Genomic DNA, 23318 nt, shown 5'->3' with positions numbered 1-23318 from the left:
TGGACACGCGGGGTGGACACGCGGGGTGGACACGCGGGGTGGACACGCGGGTCTCCCCCGCCCGGGCGCGGGGCGCTCCCGGTGCCGCTCCCGGTGCCGCTCCCGGTGTCGCTCCCGGGGCCGTTCCCGGGGCCGCTCCCGGTGCCGCTCCATCGCTCCGCTCCCCCGGAAGCCCGGTCCCGGGGCGGGGCGGGCGGCAGGAAGGGGCAGGGCCGGGCCCGGCGCACAAAGCCCGGGGACCGGCGGGCTCCGTGCTGTGTCGCCATGGGGCTGGCGGCGGCGCGGGGGTGGGCGCTGTCCCCGCTGTCGCCGGGCCCGGCGGAGCGCAGCCGGCCCTACGCTGTGCTGCAGCACCAGAACCTGGGTGAGGAGCGGGGGGCAGCGGGTACAGCCTCGCCACGACCCGGCCGGGGGCTCGGGAGTTGGTCAGGGAGTGTTTTATTAATGTTCTTTCTCTTCCCGCCGCAGTGCTGCTGGGCAGCATCCTCAGCGCTCTCCTGCTCACCATCATCCTCATGGCCATCTGTGTCTACCGGCCCGTCCGGCGGCGGTAGCGGAGCGGGATCCGCCGGGGCACCGAGAGAATGCTGCATCCCACCTGGTTCTCCCCCCTGGCATCCACCATCCCAGCACCGCTTCAGTCCTGCCGGTTCTCCCGTCTGGTACCCGGCACCATCCGGTACCATCCGGTACCATCCCGGCGCTGCTCTGGACCCAGCAGGTTCTCCCGTCCGGTCCCCACCGTCCTGCCCTCGCTCCCCTCAGCTGCTGGGGATGCCCTGAGGATGCGAGTGTGGCTTTTCACCCATCTCCGCCCGTGCTCTATCACATGGCTCCATCGTGATGTGGCTTCCAGCAGTGGTCAGGCCGGGTGCTGGAAACCACCCCTTCCCTGAGCAGACACTCCTGGAGCTCCTGGGGGTGTGTCCGCAGCGAACCCGTCTGGCTCGGAGCGGGTCTGGAGCAACGCGCCTGCCTCCCAAATCCCAGCGTTTTGGCGAGGCTGATCCCACACCGTGTGCTCGACAGCATCCCCGGGGCCTGGGTTGTCACCAGAACAGGGCGAGATTGGGGACATTGCCCGAGGAGCAGCTCCACGTGCTCGCTCACACCACGTCTACTTCTTGCTTTCTGATTAATTCAGGTCCTTGTTTGAACGCTGAGTCCTGGGGGTGGGACGGGGCTTGGAGCAACCTGGGGTAGTGGAGGGTGTCCCTGTCAGGGCAGGGAGTAGAACAGGATGAGCTTTAAGGTCCCATTCAAAAATATTCCAAAGGTAAGAGCTCAGTGACCCACTCAGCAGTGGGTGAGGGGTCTGGTCCGTTCTTGCTTCTGAGCAGAAACACTGATGTATGCCCCGATCCTGGTGTAGTTTTCCGGGGCCAGGCTTCTCATTCCCAACTTTATTTGCTTTAACTCTAAAGTTAATATTTGCTTTGAGGCTAAAAAGCCCCAAATAGCCTCCCATCAAAGCAGGCCTGCTGAACCTGGGGTGCAGGTGAGGGATTCCAGCATGTGCTGGTCACTGTCCTCCCGGAAACAGGAGCCTCCAAAGGTCTGCAAGCCAGGCAGAGGCTCTGGAAGAGTTTGAGCTCCAGCCAGACCCATTTTACGCAGTTTCAGTAACAAGCGTTTACACTGAATCCCACTTCCATACAAATGCTGCTATTTTATTTTGCACTGCTACAAGTAGTAACTGGATTTTACTAATTATTAGATATTTAACACAGGGGTGGTTTTGCTTAGTAATTTATTTAGAGTTTTAAAATGTAACTTCCAGAAAGATTGGTGATTTGTTCTCAAGCCCTTGCGCTGCATCCGAGGTGTTTTCCTTTCTGTTTGAAGGACACCAAGTGCTGGAATTGAACAGGGATTTTCTTTCTGTCTTGTGAAATGACAGTGAGCCTGGCCTGGAACAGATGGAGTTGTTAATCCAAGAGTGAGGCAGCAGGGCAGCACTGTTCTATTGCTTTCTGCTCCTCCTTTTGCTCGCTGATTCCTGTGTTCCTGATTTTTCTCGGTCCTTCATCGCTGTGAAGCCTGGCCTGCAGCCCGTGCTGCTCCTGGGGGTGGATGGTGAAGCTCCCAGCCCCAGCTCTGCATTCTCGGGAGCAGAATTCCTGTTTGCTCTCATTCCTCACTCCCTGCTATGCCTCTTTGTACAAATAAAACGCTCAGTAAACAATCCAGGCTCTTATTTATTCATGGTTGTGCTGTTTGTTATTAACGGGGCTGGAGCTCCACGAAGGGGTGAGGCTGTCCCGATTCCCTCTGGTCCCCTCGTGGTTCCCACCTGGTTTTTGGTGGGATGGCAGTGCTGGGGGAAGCCAGGGAACAGGATGACAGTGCTGGGGGAATGTTTCCATGGATGTTTGAGCCCGTTAATAGCACAACAGAAGCGCATCCTACAACGGTTGTGCAGCTTCCAGCAGCTCAGCTATGAATCAAAACTCAGCCAAAGCAGGGTAAGAAGGGTTTCCAAATAAAGAAAATCATGAATTGCTGCTGTAAAAAGCCTTGAAATGGGGTCAAAAGCACAAAAAAGCAGTCTTGCTTTCAGGAATAGCATCAACTTGAAGAACTTTTAGAGCTGGGTATAGTTTTAGAAGAGGCTACAGTTATTTGTAACTGAGCTTCTCTTTGCTACATCAGCCTCAAGGTGCCTGGGAGAGAGAGGCTGGACTCTGTTGTTACACAACAGTCTTGGTATTAAACATACTCAGAATCCTCTGTCCTCTCTGACAAGAATGTGCTGAGAGAAATTAACAGGGTTTCTCCTGCCTTTCACTGCCTTAACATCTGTGTTGTACTGATTCCCCCTTTTCAAGACAGGGAGACTCAAAATTTGGCTGAAAATGTCCAAAAAGTGGTTCTGGGGATTATGTGTCTGATTCCCACTAAGCCAGAACTACCCTGGAGAATTTCATGGATTATAATGTCACCTTATTGTATAAAAAGACAACAAAAAGACAGATGATTAGTTAAAAAAAAAAAAAAAATCCAAATAGTGTTAGAAAGAACACCTGTGTGGTGTAATGTGCAGTACCTTTGTTTTTTCTTCCAGCACACAAAGCAAGTCACTCTTACACTGAAAGGGTTAAATCAGGCTTTAAAAGCAGCACCTGGCTGAGGGAAGCAGGGCCTTCTAGTTTTAGCTGGAATTATACAAATATCAAAGGAAAAAAAAAAAAAAGAAAACCAAAAGCAAATCCAATTTATTTTACAGTCCCAGACTAAGAAGCAGGAGCATAACAAAATTTCAACTGAAAGTGCTCAATGTTCTTTAGTTTAAATATAAACCCAGAACAAGTCAGCTTGAAAAATGCTATTTTTACCCCTCTTGTAACCTTTGAAATGCTTAGCAGAAGACAGGCAATGCCAGGCAGACGGGTTTGTAAAGGCAACAGCACTCTTTATTCCCACTGGAGGAATGCCCACAGCTCCATCTCCTACCTCCCACCCTGTCAGGAGCTCAACATGGGGCCCATTCCCTTTTCCCAGCTGTGACAGTCACAGGAATCCCTTTTGCAAAGAAAGGAATTCCAGCCTACTGCCCCTTGTGCAGGAGAGTCCCCATTCCTGCAGCACCCAGGAAGTTGTTTTTAGGGATGCAAGTTGTCCCAGGGAACAAAAGCAGTGTGTAAAGGCCATTCCTAGTGTGCACTGAAGGAACTGTAATCATTTCCTATGTAAAACAATGGATTATTCGTTTAAAATAGGGTTCCAAGTTTCCAAGTGCCCCGCTGGTTATGATCAAGTCCATTTTATAGTGATTTTTATATTGGTTAATTAATAGTTGGTCACCCAGAACCGCCCTGTTTAACCTGAGGAACAGGAGCAGTGTTAGGAGCAAGCCCAGAGCAGCTGTACCAAAGGTTCCTCCAGCCCTGCCAGCCAGAGCAGAGGGATATTGCTCACATTTAACAACTGTAAGGCTTTCCTGTGGCTGTTCATCGTGTACCTGTGGAGTGCACTTGAGAGTCACAGTGTGAGTACCGTAAACACCGAGAGAAGTGCAGATAAAAGAGCTACAAAGATCCTGTATGGCCAAAAACCTGAGGAAAGCTGGTTAAAACAGACCTAGGAATCGTTACAAGACCAGTTTGATGAGTGTAGGCCTAGTGGCTTGGTTTAAAATCAATAAAAATATTCAGGTAAAAAAATAGATGTATTCACATGAAGGACAAGCGCTGGGGTTTTAAAAAGAAACACACATTTCCCTTGCAGAATTATAACTTCTCTTCCAACAAGGACACATGAAAATCTCACCTGAATTCTTTTTCCTGGCTGCATTTAGCACCCACACTCAGCCATGCATACCAAGATATCCCAAAGAAGCACCTATATCTATCCCTTAATTTCTTGCTGCCCCCTGACCAGGGGAACGAGCTGGTTTGGAATCACTGCAGAAACTGCTGCTGTACTGGACAGATGGTCCCATTTCAGCATCTAAAATTTTACTGGCTACTTGTTTTGTCCTTTTTCAGAAAGCACTAGTTTAATCTGGAGCTTAGATGAGCTGTTCAAGTATAAAATTATCCCTCTTAAGCCAAAAATCTCAGTAACTAGAGGAGAGATAACCACATCTAAACAAAACTAACAGAAAACATCTGTCAGCATGAAGAACTACCGTGTGTGTGTACAGGCAGGGAGATGCTCTCCCAGGAAACAGCTGGAAAAACAGGCAATGGCTTTGAATTATTGAGAAATGATGAAGCAGATGAGTATTTCTTTGGTAAGTAATGAAGTTTCTCTCCTGAACTCCCCCATATATCAGGCTTTCAAGCTTTACTGCAATCCTACATCCTTGATGCAAAGCAAAATTTCCATCTGCTCTTCAATAAATAAGTTTAGATAAAAACATTTCCTTCAAAGCTAAGACTGCATGGCTGGGGAGCCAAAAGTGGAGTCCTGTGATCTAAAACTCCCCAAACAAAAATAAATCAGGGTTTTGCAGCTGATGCCGACTTAGAAGGCAGGTGAAATGTTTCCTTAAGCAATCCAGGAGTGGTCTTCAGACTGACAGCTCTGAAAACCTCCAGTTTTATACAGATTTGGTCATCCCTGCTGTAGGAGGTCACTTAGGAGCTATTTTTCCACAAGAGAGAGCTGTAGAACTTGCTGAAGCTCTGCATCTTCCTTTTCCCGACGCTGCTTCTCCTGTTCCTCCTGCTCCCGCACAGACAATTCCAAGGCAAGCTGCAAGTCTTTCTCAAAGTCGGAAGCTTCACTGGAGCTGTTGCTGTGGGACTTTGCTGATCTTGACAGAAAGCTCTCCTGCAGTGCCCTAATGGAAAAGAACAACTTTGAGAAGTAAAAAAGACAGAGCCTATCTCCTATTCCCTTCAATGATCCTTCCTGGGAACTGCTTCAGACTCACAAACACAAAGATCTTTCCCAGAGGGGAGAAAACAGTGTGAGGATATGAGAGCAGCTGTTCCAACACCTGTAAGATTCCCAATGTCAAACCTGGATTCCTTTGAATCTTTCATAGATACCAACAGCTGTATTTTCAATGGGCCTCTAAAAGCATCCTCACCTGGTTTAAAGGATTTTCCATGTACAGAAGAACCCAGAATATTCAGTTCTTGTTTTTGTGGCACTTGGAAAGACTCCACAGACACCAGAGCCCATTTTTAAGTGTCCATTAAATCTATGTTTTTAAGGATTACATAAGGATTTTGAAAGAAGAACTGCCTTGAAGTATGCAGCCTCTAATAACCAAACTTTCACTGCAGAGGGACCAAATTCAGAGTTTTAAGAACAGAAAAACTGGGTTTGTATGTTGGGTAAAGAATCTGTTTTGTGCACAGACCAGCCCCACGGCTGGAAAGAACTACACAACATAAACCAGGGAGGCTCAGTTTGGAGCTCTTGTTTCTTGGAAAAGCTGGAAGAAGCACAAGAAGAAACCTCAAGTTTTGTGCATTTGCTACTCATATACACCATAAAAAAAACCTGCCAAATTGCTTCATGCTGGGGGTATTTTTACTCTGTCACTGCATGGTTTGATGTGAAAAAAGGTACTTACTTCTGATACTGCATACTGAAGTCTGGGGAATATGCAACTGCTCCGTTGGAATGCACCCCCAATTCCTAGAGATGGGGAAAGATACAATTCCACAGCAGTTATCAGACCTGCAGAGTAATTCACTGAAAGTAACCCTTAAACCACCTTTATTTCTTCTTTGAAATATATTATTTTTATCTCCTAAAGTCTTAGAAAAACTGATCCTGCACTGGTTTCCTTCAGCTCTTGCTGCACAGTCCTTGCCCAAGCTGCCACTGCTCAGACCCCAGAACTTACTTTATTTGCACCAGATTCCAGCAAGCTCTGCTGGATGGCAAACTGCATGATCTCATTATCCTCATCCTGCACGTGGATGTTCCTGCCATCATCCTGGATGTGGTAGGATTTGGGGATCTCAAACACCGACTGGTCAACCTCGAAATTAGCACCTACAGAAGGCAAATAAAGTAAAGTGCCCTGTTTGTAACAAGCTGTAACTGAAAAGATTCTGATGAATGCTTTTGCAATAACACATTGCAGCTCCCCTGTTCCATTCCCTGCAGTTCAGCTTCTCTCTCCTCCGTGCATTCCAGGGACAGGGATGTAAAAAGGTGGGATCCCTGCACCTTCCCACCCCTTACCTGCATCACTCTGTGCACCTCCAGGAGAGGTTCTCTCAGCTGTCCTGCAGCTGTTGACATTTTCAAAAGTAATTCGGGCATTCAGCACGTGAAACAGGGGAATCTCTGTAAGAGTACAAGATTTCTGTCAACATGAGAACTCCTATTCACTTCCACACCCACATCAAACCCTTACACCTTTATGGGATATATTCTACAACAGCTTCCTATAATGACAAAGCACAGAGGAACTCACTTCACCAAGAAGGTGGCTTTAGTTATTTTCAGTCTCTCTAAATCTCTTATTCTAAAATAAGGTTTGCCAAATTTAAGGCATTGAAGCTAAGAGGAAAGGGGCTGACAATAGCTCATTCTCACAGAAATGACATGGTCTTTAAAATCATATTTCTGGATTGACTCCAGACGTACAAAACAAGGTTTTAGGTAGCAGTGAGATGAGTAAGAGATCAATGTGGTTTTTCATAAATAATATCTTGCAAAACCAAAGGAAAAAAATGGACAAGATGTTACAGTAAAAATTGCTAAATATTACCAATTTTGACAGGAAATCCTGGTGGAAATTCCAGCGTGATGAAATCCTTAAGTCTGGCAAAATGAGCACTGGTTCTGGCCATCAGGTCAATGATTGGAGTGACTTGTTCCATAAGAGACAAGGGGAACTCTTCACTCATCCACAAGGTTGCTTTAAATCTTAAAGACAAAGTAGGAGAAAACAACCTAAATTCACAGTTTAGGAACAGATGCAAAGCAAAACAGGCAGTTGGGCAGTGACAGTAGGTTACTAACAAGTTACAGCACCAGCCCAAATATTGGCTTTGACTCAGTAGAATTAAAAATACATTATAGCTGAACACTTCAAGATCTCTCCTCTGATTAGCTGTGGAAACTGGCAGAAAAACCACAGTGGATATTTGTAAAAATGGTTTCCAGGGATTAGATAACTGGGAAGAGACAAACTAGAAATAGTTAATAGAAATTAAGGTATCTCTCACTTCTGTGTTCTAACAGTGACTTCCTTTGGTCTTCCTATGTCTCTGCCTTTCAAATCAAATTCTGGGTTGAAGTATTCCTCCAGAGAAATAGCAGTGGGATTGTTGGTTGCAGCATACTCTGTTGTCCTGGATATACTCTAGAAGGAAAGAGAGGGAAAAAACAACACAAAAAACATTGAACAGAGAGTGGCTACTACAAGAAACTTTTAATTTACCCTTTGTGAAGTGACTCCTTCCCTATTTCAGACACAGTGACACACAGCCATAAACACCAGCTGTTACTAGACTGGTTTTATTGAGGTTAGAAATCTCCAAGCTTTTTAGTGACAGGAAAAATCCACTTAGATGCTTTAAAGCTGGAAACCAACCAAAAATACACACATGAGCCACACCATGTTCAGGCTCCAAATCCTTTACTGAAGTCAAAACTTGGATGGAGAATTTGAACCCAAAATCTCTAAATCCCTGTAAATGTGCAATGCCATCCTGACAGAGAGACAGCAAATCCATTATCCACTGTTCTTCCACAATTTAGCAGCAAGGGAGCTTCTAAAGCCACGTGGAATCATGGAATGGTTTGGGTTGGAAGGGATCTTAAAGTTCACCCATTTCCAACCAAATAAAAACATCCTCAGGGAAAATGAAAACCTCATAATCAAAACTGCTGCCAATCTAAGGTCTCACACACCAGGAACTCCTACTGGCACAGTGACCTGTGCTGACATCAGACACTCACCTGAGCACCACATTCATGCTCCACTGTCCCCAGGAATGATTCCAGAGGGCTCCTGTCAGCTTCAGGTAACAGAAGGGAAAACAAAAACAGCCATTAGTATTAATTAATAGTAAAATTGGCACTCAGACCAGGTTTGCCACCCTAAGGGAAGTTGTTCAGATCTCCTGTGAGCTTTACCAGGCAAGCCCAGGACCTACAGCTGATGGTATAAAACAGGTACAATGCACAGGATAGAGCAAAGCTTTTTAGTGGTTTCTATGATTAGCAGGCACCTTTATGAGTCCCAGTGCCTCAGTGGCCCCAGAGTAGGAGAATTTCCATATAAAGTTACTGGCTGGTCACCCTTTACTCTAATTCAAATACCAGAAGAAACTGGTAGACCAAAACAAAAGTTCCAAGCAAACAAAGCCTCTGTGAATCTTGTATCTATGGCCAAAGTGAAGAAAGGGCAGGAATACATTCCAGAGAATAAAAGTGCAGCCATCAGTAAACTTTCAACAAGTTTGAAGGGTTTTTCTTTCCTCTAAATACAGCTGGGATAAAACCAGGTTCATTTGTAGGTTAAGAGTGAAATAATGAGCTGCCTCAGACACAGAACACTTCAAAGAAAATCAGGGCAAAGTCAGCAAGAAGAGAATTTCCTTGTTTGTCTGCCTAGTTCTTCAGACACAGAGGAGGTGTCAGACAGCCAAAGGGTTCTGTTTTTTCCAAATTTTCCTATGGGGAAGATACCTTTATATCTCTTCTTCTCCTCTTCTGTTAAATGTTCTGTTCTGATCCGTGTGATCACGTTCACATTGTTTGCCATGTAGACCTTACAAAAAATACAGGAATAAAAACCAAGCAGCACCACAGGTTAAAAAAAGTCCCCCAGTAAAACATCACATACACAACTGAACCAACCTCAACACCAGACAGGCATTTCCAAGTGATTTTAAGAACAAGCTTTACCTTGGCTTCATAACCATTGACACCTTCTGATTTTTCTGTCCTCCATACCCAGAATCCAGATGTGCTTCTGACAAAAAGGGAACACCACAAGTGTCTACACAGCCGCATTTCTACACAACCCCCAGATGGTTCTTCTAAGTCTCCTTTTAAACAACATTTGACAGACTATTAAGCCCAGATACCTGGATAAATAGGTGTAGCCATGAAGAAAGACAAATGTGTGTCTGTTAAAAGACACACTGTGCACATTTACTTAAAGTATTCATGTGAGAGTCGACTTATTTGTTACCAAATCCAAGTTCTTGTCCATCAATTCCAGCACATGGATTTGGGTGAAATGCAAATTTGCAGTGAGTAATTGACTCAATCTTAGAGGCCTTTTCCAACCATACTGATTCTATCCCACTAATATGATAAACTGGAAGTTTTCTGCCAATGTTTTCTTTCAACTGGGAACTTTTTGCCAAGTGGCAATTAGACCAACCCAAATTTCTTTATCTAGCGATTTGTAAAGCTTGAAGTAATTTCAGACCCAGCCCTAAAAGTTTTAATTATCAAAGCTTCTGTGAGTTGGTCATTAAAGCTTTTTTCAAACATCAGAATGTTTATTTGCTAAGATAAACTATCTTACCTTTCAAAAGCAATGTTTTTGGTATCAAGGCACGTGCTGATGATTGGAGATGTAAGGCGCCTCTCCACGTCTTTCCTCTTGGGCGTCATCGATCCCAGTGTTAAACGCTTCATGTGCTGGGAGATCTCAAACCTCTCTGTCGTGACAAACTTGTCATCGTGGTTGATCTCAATGAGCTCTGCCCAGCCACCAGTGTCTGGTAGAAAAGGCACATTTCAAGTTAAAAAACTCTGTAAGTGTTCCAGGGTGAAAAGCTGGGGGTATATCATGTATCAAACCCAGGTGTTTCTGCACTCAGCTGGGATCAAACTTGGAGATGGAACTAAAATATTTTTTATATGTAGGACAGCAGAAAAGATAGAGGGAAACAGTTAAATACTGAAATTTTAGCCCTATCACCAAATTTTCACCTTTGAGATTTACTCAAAGCAAAGAAGCCATCATAAAACAGTATCTCTATGAGACACGAATGTAAGTATAAAACCTTCATAAAACACAAGAGGCCTCTTTTGTGTAAAATCAGGATTTCTCTCTGTGCCCACACAATATTTGGGGATCAGTGGTGCAGACAGGTGAACTCTTTACCTTCTCCCTTGAAGATGACAGTCCTCCTGCCTCTCTCCCAGCTCATGTTCTCGAAGCCCAGCAAGGTGATGTCGACGCGCAGCTTGGCCCGGCTCTTCCAGATGCGGCACACGTCGCTCGGACACACCCTGGAAACCAGGGGCACTGGGAGAAACGGGAGAAATGGAAAGGGAAAATGTGCAAGAGGTGCAGCACAGAGGAAATGAACTCAAGCACAGGGACTGCTCACTCCAGGGAATGTCATCCCGGAGGGGGTGAGATACTGATCCCTCTTTTGCTTTAAGAATAACCAGCTTAGGGCAAAACCGGCCTAATTTAAAGATAAATATGAAAAGGAAGAAGATATTCAGACTGAAAGGTGTGAAATGGCATAAACCCCATGCCTGGTAGTCTAATAGTTTGATATTTGAAATATTTAGTCAGCTGTGAGGCCTACTGTTCATTCCTTTCAGGGAAAAGCAGGCACTTTCCAAACAACCAGCGCATCCACAGATGACACATGATCACTTCAGCTGTGGATGGTCAGGAACAGATAAAAATCCCCCAAGAAAAGTCTTCAGCAATTGCAACAACAGCTAAATTTTCCACTACCAAAAACCAACCAAAGAAACAGGAAACAAAGAATAATTGTGCAACAAAAGTACAAGAGGTCATTTTGAGATGGAGGAGAGGAGGACTGCGGGGAGCGGATATTTCCCTGCCTGTGTTGAGGGACATTTGTGACTCATTTTCACAGCTTGGAATTGGTAACAAGGAGTAGGATTCTTACCCCAACTAGTGAACTCCCATTTCATCTCCACATAAAAGTCAGGAGTCTGCAGAAAGAGAACACATGAAACAGTCTTGAGAAAACTCATTAAATAGTTTGACATTCAGTGCAGCATTTCCTATGAACATTTTAGATAAACGATAAAAAAAGAAGAGCAGAACCAGAGAAATTATAAGCAAATGCTAGAACTGAAAGTGAAAGTAGCAAACACAACAGGCTCCTGCTCTTGCTGCTTTCTGGGGAGCTGTTCTTCCTTGTTTTATTGAAGGGGCAGTAATGCCTTCAGGATTCAGCCTCCTATGTTGGAGTACATGGCAAAGGATTTAAATGAAGTCAAACAAAAGCCTCCATGTCCCTCAGCATTATGGAATATGCAGGTTGCAACAAAACACAATTGCCCAGCTGACTGCAATAGTTCACTGAACTGAACTACTTGAATGAGAATTCAAGCAGTGATTTCAGTGTGGAGTGAGAGTTTACATTTCAATAAATCATTACCTCGTTAATTTTCTGCAGTAACTCAGGAACTCCTCCGAGGGTCATGGAGGTCTGCTGGTAGTCCCGATGCTGCAGGATCAGCTGGACCATCTCTGGATCCCCTGTGCTGACAGCCTCATGTAAAACTGAAAGAAACCCCGCCACAGCCTCCTGTCACTTTGCTTGCTGACCAAAATTCCAGATGAAACCAAAGAACATCTGCTGCTGAAAGAATCACAGCCCAGGTTGTTCCCCAAGCTGTCCTTACCCGTCCATCCCTGTGCATTCTCCTTCGTCACATCTGCCTTGTGCTGCAGGAGGACCTTGGCAGATTCTATGTAACCCAAGGACACAGCCAAGTGCAGCAAGGTCCGGCCCCGCGGGTCCCGCTGGTCAACATCCTGTCAGTGTCCGAGAGAGAAATAACACAGCTCATCAGAGCTTGCACAAACAGAGGGCTAATCCAGGAGTCGATATTCCCTGCCATTCCCACGGATCTGCTCCCAAACTCTACTGCACCGCCCTTCTGCCGGGCTGTCTCGCTTCCCCATGTGAATAAAAGGAGAAGGATGGGGCCTATGAAATGACACAAAAACTGTAGGACAGGAGTTCCTGTTGATGCTTTTCATTTTTTTTTCTGTCATTATTTCCCCTCTGTCTCCCCCCCAGAAGGTTCAGGAGGAGATGGGAGTTCTCATCTGTGTGCATCACCCCACAGACAGCCGAGAGCCTGAGACTCCACAGAGGGCTTCAACTGTACAACAAAATGGGGGGAAAAGGGAAAAAAAAAGGCAACAGGGCATATAACACGGATTTTGGACAGCACTTTTGGAAAGGACAGAAGCAGATGGTGTTTCACAAAGCACACACAGCACAATGAGGAGTGAGGGCATTCTCTACAAGTCACTAAAATAAAAAATAAACTACACAGGCACAAATATCCAAAACATGCAAGCACAACATACTCATACCTTACACATTTTTCACTATTAGCTTAGAGATTTGAAACAGAAGAGCATCTATAACTAAAGGAAAAGGGGAAAGTCAATAGCAGAATGAGAAAGGAAGGTTATTATGCATGTTAACAGCGTTTTCTGACAGCCTCAAGTCAGAATATCTCAGAGTGGGAAAGCTTCACTTTAAAGCACCTTCACTTCTGGGGTGGAACATTAATTAATTTGCTTCCCCACCTCCTGCAGCTCCAACACTGCAGCACCAAGGGCTCCAAGAGCCCCTCCCCACTGTCTTTGTTGCTGTTCCCTGGTCCCCACATGCCCGACCCCGTTTGCCCCTCCAGCTGCAGCTGGGATGCGGCTTCGATCCCTTCACACATCCCTCCGGCAGCAGGAAGCTCATCCCAAAGAAGCAGGGGGAAATGTATCTTTGGAACACTTAAAAAAAAAAAAAGGTGATGTTTAAAAGCAGGTAAAGGAAGTAAGAGACACATCCATCTTCACACGCTGCTGGTTTCCACAGGGAATGGAGGAAGGAAGCAGCATTCCACAGGTGGGAGCTGCTGAGTGATCTCTACTTAACCACAAACTCTCACAGGTGTCAGAAATAAACACACAGGAGCAACGTGCCAGTGAGGTTAAAGATTTTGTTAATGCATAAGGTGACATAAATTAGATAAAGAGTGACTGCATTCCAAAGATTCTCCCAAACCAGGACAGGAACATGCTCTACGCAGGAATTAGTAAGTCAGGTGCACCGTTAGAGCTGCAGGTGACAGTCAGGAGGTGGCACAGCTGGTCTTGGGCTCACCTACTTGTGGTGTCAGGTATAATTAATTAATCAGCTCTGCTTATTAACTGTAGCTCGCTCTAGCCCCTGTTAGAGCTTTTCCACAGCAGCTCAGCCAGAAGGATTTTTGCTGCTCGAGCTCTGCTGCAGCTTTCAGGCTGTTTCCTTACGTCATCATGTCCCAGAGAGGGGACAGCTTTGTGTTTTCTACTCTCCAGCAAGGAACAATGATCCATTTTTTTTACCAGAGATGCTGAAAACATTCCAACCAATATAAAAACTCTGTCCCCAGTCTTGGGCAGCAACAAATCTATGAGAACTGATGGTGCTCAGCAAGGTGGGGGCTGGTTTGATGCGCAGCAGCCGCCGCCTTTGCTGCAACATTGCCTTCCCATTAAGATAAACGCTATTTATTGCTTTAATAAATAAATTAATGTCCATCATAGCTGCTCTTCTTGAGCGACTCCGAATTCCTCCAGAGCTACTCTGCAGCTGCACTGGAATGCTCAGAGCAAAGCTTTAGAGAGGGAAAGCCAACGTTTAGTAGCTAACATTCCTACACCTTCTTTCATCACTTCCACACCACAAATAAACAGGTAAGGAAGTGCAGGGATCCCTCAAGCCCAGCGAACGCTCCTGGCAGCATCACCAGGGTGCTTCTCCTGGCACAGCAGCGAGCAACGACCACCAAACCCCGCAGTGTGGCACAAGTCTTTCTGGGGCCACCAGGTCCCCCAGCAGCCCCCTGAGGGCCCGGGCCCCCCGTTACCTGGTCCTGCAGCTCCTCGTCCAGCCGCCTGTAGTCGTTATTCCAGACCAGGACGTGGAGGGGGAAGGCGCTGCTGACCCCGCCAGGGGAGCTCATCCCGGCACACGCCTAGGGCAGGGCCCCTCACTCTTTCCTCTCTGGATGCTGGAGACCCCGAGTTACTCAAGCCCTGACCCTTTCAGCTTCTCGTCTCTCCAGGCACCCACCTGGCCCAGGTGTGTGAGTGCGAGCCTGGGCCACAACCTCCTACGAACCCTTCACCCCTCTCCAAGGGGAGCCCCATGCAAAACCCCGCCGCGGAGGGGTCTCCCCTGCTCCTGGTGCCCCTCGCAGCCTCCCGCTCCCGGGGGTCTCCTCCCGGCGCCCCCTCTGCCCCTCTCCCGGGGATCCCCCCCCGCTCTCGCCCCTTCAGCCGTCCCCGTCCCTCTTCCCCGTCCCTCCAGGGACGGCTGGGACGAACCACGGTGCGGGCAGCAGCAGGGGGGCTCCTCGCGGTCCCCCGCACTCCACGGGCACCGCCGACCGCACGGAAAGCGGAAGCCGCTCCCCCTCCCCCTCTGCGGGCGAACAGATGGAACGTCCCTCCCACAGCTGTCCCATCGCTTTCCGCGCGGGGGGAGCGCTCGGCGCTGGCTGCTCTCACCCCGCCTTCGCCCGGCCTTGGTTTCGCTCGCCCGCCCGCCATGGCGGGTGAGGGCAGGGCTGGCCGCACAGCGGCCTCTTCCACCATGCTCCCGAAGCTCCGACTCCCCGCCGAGACAGCGCAGCGGGCGGAGGGGCACGGCCCCGGGCGGGAACGCCCTGTGCCGCGCCGCTGAACCAGAGCTCAGTTTAAGGCAGGCCAGTGCCAGCAGTAAAGATGGCAGTTCGGGCGACATGCGGAGCGGCACAGGGAGGCTCGGCGCGCACGCGCGGGGCCGGCCCGGGGCTGGCGGGGCCCGTTACCGGCCCCGCTGCCGCCGCTGCCGCCGGTCCCGCGATGGCGAAGCGCCTGAGGAGCAGCGAGGTCTGCGCCGACTGCAGCGCTCAGGGTAGGCACCGCACCGCCACCGGCACCGCGCGGGCTCGTCCCGCGGACCCCTCTCGGGCCGGGGGCCGCGGGGGCGCCGCTGGCCCGGGGGTGTCACCGCCCCGGAGCGGCCGCCGCTGCACCTGTGATGGGCCGGGATGGTTTGGGTGGGAAGGGACCTTGAAACTTCTCCCGTCTACCCGGTGCCATGGGCAGGACACCTTCCAGGTGCCCGGGGTTGCTCCAAGCCCCGTCCAGCCTGGCCCGGGACACTTCCAGGGCTGGGAGGGAACTCCGTGTCCGAGTGTCCGGGTCCCGCTGGCACCGCCGCCCCTCCCGAGCCCGGCGGGGACGGAGCTCCGGGGAACATCCTGTAGACCTCCAACGGCACGAAAGGAAATGCGGAGCTCCCCAGTGTAGAAAGGAGGAAAGCTGACAGAAATCCACCTTCCAGTCACGGGGCTGAAAGGTGGGAGGAGGGCGGAGGATGGGAATGTGTCCCGGGAAGGGACCGTGGCTCTGTGGGGGGAGTTGGGAAGGCGAGAGCGGGGCTGGGCTCGGAGCTGTTCATCCATTCCCGTATTCCCAGGGGCAGGGGAGAGCTCAACTGGGAGTTGTCCCACGGCCGGGGTTGGGTGTAGGTGTGTCAGACTTCCAAGGAAAGTTGTGCTGAGGTGTCTGGAGAGGCGGACACGCTCAGGGAGCAGCGTCTGCTCTGGGCTGACACGTATCCCACTGCAGATGAGTTTGGGAGCTTGTGGAAACAGATCTTTAGAAAAGCTGTTGCATCTCCTGACCGTCTGTAGTTCTGCTGTAACTAAACTGCTAGACTGTCCTGCTTTATTTCATCAGCCCTGTGTGTTTGTTCTGTCTATATCTTTTCTGTCTCTCTAGTTTTTGCTGTTTGTGTCCTGGGCAGGTTCTTCCAATATAATTAATTAATTATGCACGTACTGAAATGAATTAAAACACTGTAATGTAGATAACACTTGAACCTGTAGAAGATAGGATGTGGGAGAGGGGAGAACAACTTTTATTAAATCTGTGTTATGATTTTAAAAATTATAAAAATTCCAAATTTACTTCCAGGAAGTTACTTTCTCCTTTTTACAGAAGGAATTCTTCCCTGTGAGGGTACTGAGGTCCTGGCACAGGTTGCCCAGAGAAGCTTTGGTTGCCCCATCCCTGGAAATGTCCAAAGCCAGGTTGGATGGGGCTTGGAGCAGCCTGGGATAGTGGATGGTGTCCCTGCCCATGGTAGGGATTGGAACTGGGCGAGCTTTAAGCTCCCTCCAACCCAAACCAGTCTGGGATTCTGCTTGTATGCCTGTAGAAATTTGGTTTTACAATAAATGGAGTGTATTGCAATGCATGTCTCTGACAGGCAATTGTCCTATCACACAAGGTAGCCTATCTGTGCTTTCACACATCTGGGGTGTTCTGACTTGGAGATAAAGCTGTGTGAATTGTGTTCCTTAAGCTCCTCGGGGTATCAGAATCACTGTTGGGGTAATCCTGTAACCCAGCCTTTTATCGTGACATTAGAGCACTGCCAGGTCTTTACTGATTTACTAGAAATCCGCTGGCTTATCCACGGATATAAAGAAATCTTAATTTAATCTTTTTGTAAATAAAACGAATCAACCCTTTCCTTTAGCTAAACCAGAGGGTTTGTCAGTGGGTGCAGGGGGGCTGTGTCAGGAGAGCTGGGGGCTGCACCACAGCGGGTGTGCCTGGCACCTGCATTAATTAATGCTTCCCCTGGAACCTCATCAATGCCCCCTTTGTGTCTGCGGCAGAGTGTGGAGGGTTTTCTTTGACACGAGGTGATCTTACAGGAGCTCTTGTGCTGTACTTCCTATCCTGAGGCAGGAGCTCACTTCTCAAACCCAGGGCTGGCCTTGTCTTCATCTCACGCTTCCTGTTTTGAACCACCCTGCAGGTTCCTGAAAGCGCCCGCCCGGCCCTGCAGCTTCTCCCCAATTGTCTTTTGTATCAAAAGCAGCGTGGGCAGCAGGGCCAGGCTGTGACCACCCCTGTGCTGGACATGGAGACCCCTCAATTGCTTTGTCCAGCGCTGGGCCTCTTTCTCCAGGGCAGACATGGAGGGGCTGGAGCGTGTCCAGGGAAGGGAACAGAGCTGGAGAAGGGGCTGGAGCACCAGGAGCAGCTGAGGGAGTTGGGAAAGGGGCTCAGCCTGGAGAAAAGGAGGCTCAGGGGGGACCTTCTGGCTCTGCACAACTCCCTGACAGGAGGGGACAGCTGGGGGGGTTGGGCTCTGCTCCCAGGGAACAGGGACAGGAGGAGAGGGAACAGCATCAAACTGTGCCAGGGGAGAGGCAGGCTGGACATCAGGAGGAATTTCCTCATGGAAAGGGAGATCAGGCCTTGGAACTGCCCAGGGAGGTTTAGATTCCTCATCCCTGGAGGTATCCAAGGAAAGACTGGCCGTGGCACTCAGTGCTCTGGGCTGGTGACAAGGGGATGATCAATCACAGATTGGACTCAGTGGTCTCAGAGGTCTTTTCCAACCTCAGTAATCCTGGGATTCTGTGTATTTTGGTACTGGCTTAAACATATTCTGATCAAGTCCATAATTAGGTCTCTTAAAAATTACTCAAATTCCAGGACAGACACTTCATTGCACTGAATTTAAACCTGAAATATCCAGGGGCATTGGGTGTTGAGGTGGAAGTAAAGAAAACCCCCAGTGCTGACTGTTGATAATGCAGAGCAATGCTCACAAACAGCCTGGGAATGGGCAAAGGAAAGGATCCCTAAGGATCCCATCCGTGTGTGATGAGGTTGTCTCTAACAAGAAGGGACCAGGCTCATTAATCTGGAAGGCTGCCTCAGTTCGGGTCATTAGGTTGCCATGAATGCATCTCACTCCATTCCTATTCTTTTTCTTCTTGGAAGTCAAAGTTGTTAAATAATAGAATGATATAACACGGAGTTTGATGTGCTTGTTGTAATTTGTTTTTTTAACAAATTGATTATTTTTTTTTGTCTCACCTGCTTTAATTTGGCTCTGGGCTGGTTCTGGTGGGTCAGAGAATGCTCCTGACATGGCTCAGACAGGTTTGCCTGCATTGCCTGCAGCACACCCAGGTCATCAGCTCTGCTCAGAAACCACAGCTGTGATCACATCTCATTTGCAGGGATTCAGTCCGTTTGTTGTGTGGGTCAGAGGAGACTTTTCCATGTGATGCACCAGTGCTCAGATGTGTTCTGACAGGACTCAGAAGTTCTCTCATCAGATACCAGCCTTGCCTTGTACTTGCTTATTTGGCCTCAGACTCATCCCTGCATTTGAAATTAAGATTTTTCCAAAATAAGAGATCTTGATTTCCTTTTTTATTCTCCTGAGATGTGCTAGGTCTGAAGCTCTGTCTGGCTGCTCAGTTGCCTGCTCCTGCAGGGTTCTGGCATGTTGAGTTTCACGTGTCACTGACAGAAATTGGAATTTTTTCTGGAGACTGAGCACTGAGCAGCCAAGGGACCTGTTTGGAGTCCTGTGGGCATTTATTGTTTCAACCTAATGTACCATTCCTACTTGATTTTATGCCTTTTGATGTTTGAAGCTACATAATAGCTCATATTATTTACTACTTCACATCCCATCAGTTTTCTTTCTGAGCTCCTTATAAGATGGTTCAGTTTGGATCTGGCAAGAGATGAAGTTATTTTGCTTGAGAAGTTTGGATTTTATTGAGCCTTTGACTATCCTTCTTTATTATGACACTCTTGTGTGTTTTTATTTTTTAAAGTGGAAATTTAAAAGACGTTATGATATAGAACTGAAAACTCAGTAGCAGGGGGAAAAGCCTGAGTGCTGTGGCAACTTTATGTGTGTAGATTTGGTGTTTTTAAAAAAGATTTTTTGACAAATTTTTAAAAAAAACAAAAACCCACCAAAAAACCAGAGTTTTTTCAAAGAGCAGGTGGGCACTGTTGCTAGAATACTTTTGTGGGTGTCCACAAAATAATGAGTAAAGCATTTCAAGGTGATGATAAATTCAGTGTCCTGTTATGTTTAAAAAGTATTTTCACAAGAACTGCAAGCAGTGGGGCTTTTTCCCAAATTCCCACTGCAGATCTTCTCACTATCCTTGGAGTCCCACAACCTCCATGAGTGCCAGGACTGGTGTTTCCCATTTCCCCAGCATCCAGAGCCCCAGCAAGGCTGTAACATTCACAGGCTCACACAGTGGCTAAGCAGGGAAGGTTGAAAGGCAGAGCTGCTCAGTTTAGGCTCAGCTTTTGCAATCCAAGGTCGTGTTGCTTCCTGTGTTTATAAATGGATGGCTTCTTTTGCAGATCCTTGCTGGGCATCCATAAACAGGGGGATCCTGATCTGTGACGAGTGCTGCAGCGTGCACAGGAGCCTGGGCCGTCACATCTCCCAAGTGAGGCATCTCAAACACACCCCGTGGCCTCCAACACTGCTGCAGGTACAGAGGAAAATGGTTTTCCTCCATTAAAACCAGATATGGTGATTTTTAAATGTAATTTAAATCACTAAACTTTTTTTTTTTTTTTTGAGAGGGTTGGTCCTTTTAAGCTTTCTTTCTCTAAGTTATTCTCATTTTGTTTCTCTTGTTTTGCTGTGATGGATTACTAAAGTCAGAATTATCTTTGCCTTTTAAATTTGATGCCTTTGCTTTGGAAGGTCACTTCAGCTTTTATAATTCTGCAGTGCATCCGCTTCAACCTGAATTTGCTTTTGGAAGTGCTGTTGGGAAGAGCAGAGAATTTGAAGGGGTTTCTCACTACATTTCACATTATAACACCCTAAGCATGTGCCCAGTTCTGATATCCCAGCAGGTTACAGATGCTGGCACACAGAGTGGCAATCGGTTGTCTTGATAGCTGCTTGAAAATAATTACAGATAGTTGATTAGTGCAGCCAGCAGCAAAATGTCTGTGTGTTCTGGCTTTCAGATGGTGGAAACTCTGTACAACAATGGTGCTAATTCCATCTGGGAACACTCCCTGCTGGACCCTGCCTCCGTGATGAGCGGGCGGCGCAAGGCCAGCCCCCAGGATAAAGTGCAGTAAGTGGGAAATGCAGAATTGTTACCTTAGAGAGATGGAATTGTTTTATTTAGCAGGGACAGGGCAACAAGGAATCCACAGGAACCTGTGTATGTTTGCTAGTTATTTTTTTGTTTTATTTCCAAGTATTTTTTTTTTACATTTATTGAAGAAATAGGAATATAGTACTTGAATTCTCTGAATTATTCATTTCTGTTGAATAGTGAGGACCTTTGCTTGCACTTTAGTCAAAGGAGTTTTCTTTTGTCATATGCTTCAGTTAACTGAATGCTGCCAACAAAATGGAGTTTGGTTGAGGAATTAAATAAAACTTCAGAGATTTTTGTCCCTGACCTATGATGCTTCATTTTAAAATGTAAATAACTGTATAGAGTAAGTATAGATCTTAAGTTGGCATGATTTTAAAGTCTGTATTTCTTTTAAGAAACAGACACCACATGCTACAGTCTGCAGATATTTGATGGTTGTAACAGACATTTTCTTTGTATGGTCAGACAATCTGCACTGAGTTGTTTTTCAATGAAAATATTTTTCCATGCCTAACTCTGCCACCAGCAACATGCAAAGTTCTTATTTAATCTTCACTTGTGAAAGTTTCCTTTTTCTGGAGCATCTGTATTACTTAATGAAAGCTCTGATATTTCTTTCCTTTCCCTTCTTGCCTGGATTTCCCTTTGCAGTCCCAACAAAGCAGAGTTCATCAGAGCTAAATATCAAATGTTAGCGTTTGTGCATCGCCTGCCATGCCGGGAGGACGACAGTGTCACTGCCAAGGATCTCAGCAAGGTCAGTGGCTCCTGGGACAACACAGGCAAATCTCACTGACTTCCCTTGGTTGCTTTTGGCTTAATAGTTTCTGGTTTCCTGTACTTCTACATAAATAAATAAAGCTTGACTTCCACTTGAAGTCCCTTTTTTGTGGTTATCACTGGAGGTAGTGATTAAGAGTCATTAATTGAGGTGAACTTGGAGAAAACCCTTGACACAAAAGAGCTGTAGTGAGAACTCTGCTTACTCTTGCTTCTCAAAGCGTGGCTGAAAAACAACTGCTGAATCACAGTTGTTGCTGCTGTGTTAAATATAATTCTGCTTCTTTTTCAGCAACTCCACTCCAGTGTGAGGACAGGGAATCTGGAGACCTGTTTGCGACTGCTCTCCTTAGGAGCTCAAGCCAACTTCTTTCATCCCGTAGGAACACTTTTTTTTTTCATTATTTTGATATACAATCCATTCCAGTTCATATTATTTATGCTCATTTCAGCTGGTTCACTTTATATTTCAATCTTCTTCTCAGACCTGTTGGTTAAGTAGATATTTTTCCTTAATGTCTTGCAGGAGAAAGGAAACACCCCGCTGCATGTTGCTGCTAAGGCAGGACAGACTTTGCAAGCAGAACTGTTGGCAGTTTACGGTGCTGATCCTGGCACACAAGATTCCAATGGGAAAACTCCAGTTGATTATGCAAGGTAGGAGCCCCTAATGTCCATAAATCACACAATGGACCTGCTATGATATGTTTCTGTCCTGAAATAATTTGTCTGTTAAATGCTAATAAGACTTTTTCCAGGAATGAATTAATAAAAATGAGGAATAATTATTTTCATCAGATCACAGCCTGTGTTCTGGGTACCTGAGACATCAGCTATGATGCCAATTGGCTGTGCCAATCTAGCAGCTCACAGGAAATTAATTAGAGAAGAGTTTCTGCAAGTTAAGGATCCAGGAGTGAGGGTTAGCTCAGGAATTGCTGTAGGAATTTTACAGATGGGCTGGGTCACACGGGGTGGAACCGGGCTGCGAGTCTGTGATGGGTTGATGCATCAAACACGTGCAGTGTTGAATTGTACTAAATCTGTTCCTCTGACCATTTCTGTGTGTCACTGACTGCCCCTGTCCCTGTGTGTGAGCAGGCAAGGGGGGCACCACGAGCTGGCAGAGCGGCTGGTGGAGATCCAGTACGAGCTCACAGACAGGTTGGCTTTCTACCTCTGTGGCAGGAAACCAGGTGAGCACAACACCTGCACCCTCAGACCTGTCACTGCCAGGTACAGGACATTCAGACTGTGCTGTGTCATATCTGTGCACTGCACTTGTTGTATCCCTGACAAATATTCAAGTGTTGTAGAAATTACACAGAACAAAAGAAAGCATAAGATGCAAGATTAGGGATGATGCATTTAAAATTGGGATAAAACTGCAGGGTTTTAAAGAGACATAAATGAAAACCAAAATTCCTTCCTGATTTTCCACAAATACATATTCTTTATATACTGTAGAAACACTTCCAAGTATTTTTTTCTAATTGAAATGCAACAGCAGGGGAGTGTTCCGTTAAGTGGATGCCTTTTGAACACAAGGACACTTGCAGATTTTTAACCATAAAGGTAACTGTGTTAGAACTTAATTTTCTTTTTTAATGGAATTTCAATAAAACTAATAAGCCTTAATTGGAATATTTGATAGCACCTGGAAATCATGAGCCTTCTTTCATAACTTGGCTAGTTTCCTGTAATTGGAAATTGAGTAATTACATGCAAGATAAATTATTTAGTGTTGCCTAATGCTTATTATTGAAAACTGTAGGCCAGTACCAACCTAGTAAAGTGTAATTTGTTTTCAACTCTAGAGCACAAAAATGGGCAGCACTTTGTTATACCTCAGATGGCAGACAGGTAAGTTACTGATTCCATCATACGTCTGAAAGCATCAGAGTAAAAAAACCCTTATAATTAAGTTTTCTTTCATTTCTGAAACACCTTTTAAGCTTGTTGCCATTCTAACTTTTTAATGTGTGCCTTTATTAGTCTTGAAAGCTTTTTTTTCATAGAAAGAATATTGGGTTATCAACAAAATCAGAGAATTATAGAAGCTGATTGTATTTATTAAAATGCAGGGAAAAGGTGAGGCATTTCTGTGGAGGGAACACACATGGGGAATTCCTAGGAAA

General features: G+C 46.6%; 3 protein-coding genes across 15 annotated transcripts in view; 2 read left to right on the top strand and 1 right to left on the bottom strand.

The window, feature by feature from the left end:
• Positions 1 to 209: 209 nt before the first annotated feature.
• C16H12orf76 (chromosome 16 C12orf76 homolog) lies at positions 210 to 2185 on the top strand. The gene is made up of 2 exons (XM_058851835.1): positions 210 to 364; positions 469 to 2185. Exons 1-2 carry the CDS (start codon positions 265 to 267, stop codon positions 552 to 554), a joined length of 186 nt encoding a protein of 61 aa, XP_058707818.1. The 5' UTR covers positions 210 to 264; the 3' UTR covers positions 555 to 2185.
• Positions 2186 to 3189: 1004 nt separating this feature from the next.
• On the bottom strand, positions 3190 to 15045 carry ANKRD13A (ankyrin repeat domain 13A). Of its 3 annotated transcripts, none has more exons than XM_058851932.1 (16): positions 14948 to 15045; positions 14305 to 14448; positions 12061 to 12193; positions 11814 to 11938; positions 11316 to 11361; positions 10547 to 10690; positions 9962 to 10157; positions 9331 to 9397; positions 9112 to 9193; positions 8380 to 8438; positions 7644 to 7780; positions 7184 to 7341; positions 6652 to 6756; positions 6308 to 6459; positions 6032 to 6096; positions 3190 to 5287 (listed from the first exon to the last, which is right to left on the bottom strand). In XM_058851932.1, the coding sequence occupies exons 2-16, from the start codon at positions 14398 to 14400 to the stop codon at positions 5089 to 5091; spliced, it is 1764 nt and encodes a 587-aa protein (XP_058707915.1). In that variant the 5' UTR covers positions 14401 to 14448; positions 14948 to 15045; the 3' UTR covers positions 3190 to 5088. The 3 variants fall into 3 exon arrangements, with proteins under 3 accessions (XP_058707915.1, XP_058707914.1, XP_058707913.1); XM_058851931.1 differs by lacking the exon at positions 14948 to 15045 and adding an exon at positions 14765 to 14875; XM_058851930.1 differs by lacking the exon at positions 14948 to 15045 and having other exon boundaries at positions 14305 to 14870.
• GIT2 (GIT ArfGAP 2) overlaps positions 15042 to 23318 on the top strand; it is a 24463-nt gene continuing 16186 nt past the window's right edge. For 6 of the 11 annotated variants that reach the window (XM_058851920.1, XM_058851927.1, XM_058851926.1 and 3 more), the window contains exons 1-8: positions 15164 to 15335; positions 19634 to 19767; positions 20258 to 20370; positions 21052 to 21157; positions 21473 to 21559; positions 21707 to 21837; positions 22282 to 22376; positions 22998 to 23043. In XM_058851920.1, the coding sequence (XP_058707903.1) occupies positions 15164 to 15335; positions 19634 to 19767; positions 20258 to 20370; positions 21052 to 21157; positions 21473 to 21559; positions 21707 to 21837; positions 22282 to 22376; positions 22998 to 23043 (884 nt within the window). Of the gene's footprint in view, positions 15336 to 19633; positions 19768 to 20257; positions 20371 to 21051; positions 21158 to 21472; positions 21560 to 21706; positions 21838 to 22281; positions 22377 to 22997; positions 23044 to 23318 lie in introns of all 11 variants that reach the window. The other 5 variants (XM_058851929.1, XM_058851928.1, XM_058851924.1 and 2 more) reach the window with 3 other exon arrangements.

The sequence above is a fragment of the Poecile atricapillus genome, chromosome 16 (assembly GCF_030490865.1).
Source record: "Poecile atricapillus isolate bPoeAtr1 chromosome 16, bPoeAtr1.hap1, whole genome shotgun sequence".
Taxonomy (NCBI): Eukaryota; Metazoa; Chordata; class Aves; order Passeriformes; family Paridae; genus Poecile; species Poecile atricapillus.
Note: the sequence above shows the minus strand (reverse complement) of the source record. Positions and strands in the feature narration are given on the sequence as shown.

Bases quoted from the DNA above. Each gene is read 5' to 3' on its own strand.
- C16H12orf76 (XM_058851835.1), top strand. From the start codon at position 265: ATGGGGCTGGCGGCGGCGCGGGGGTGGGCGCTGTCCCCGCTGTCGCCG. The intron at 365-468 runs GTGAGGAGCGGG...TTCCCGCCGCAG, and splicing joins GCTGCAGCACCAGAACCTGG to TGCTGCTGGGCAGCATCCTC.
- ANKRD13A (XM_058851932.1), bottom strand. From the start codon at position 14,400: ATGAGCTCCCCTGGCGGGGTCAGCAGCGCCTTCCCCCTCCACGTCCTG. The intron at 9,194-9,330 runs GTAAAGCTTGTT...ATTTTTTGTAAG, and splicing joins TCAATGGTTATGAAGCCAAG to GTCTACATGGCAAACAATGT. The intron at 6,097-6,307 runs GTAAGTTCTGGG...CCCCATCTCTAG, and splicing joins TGGAATCTGGTGCAAATAAA to GAATTGGGGGTGCATTCCAA.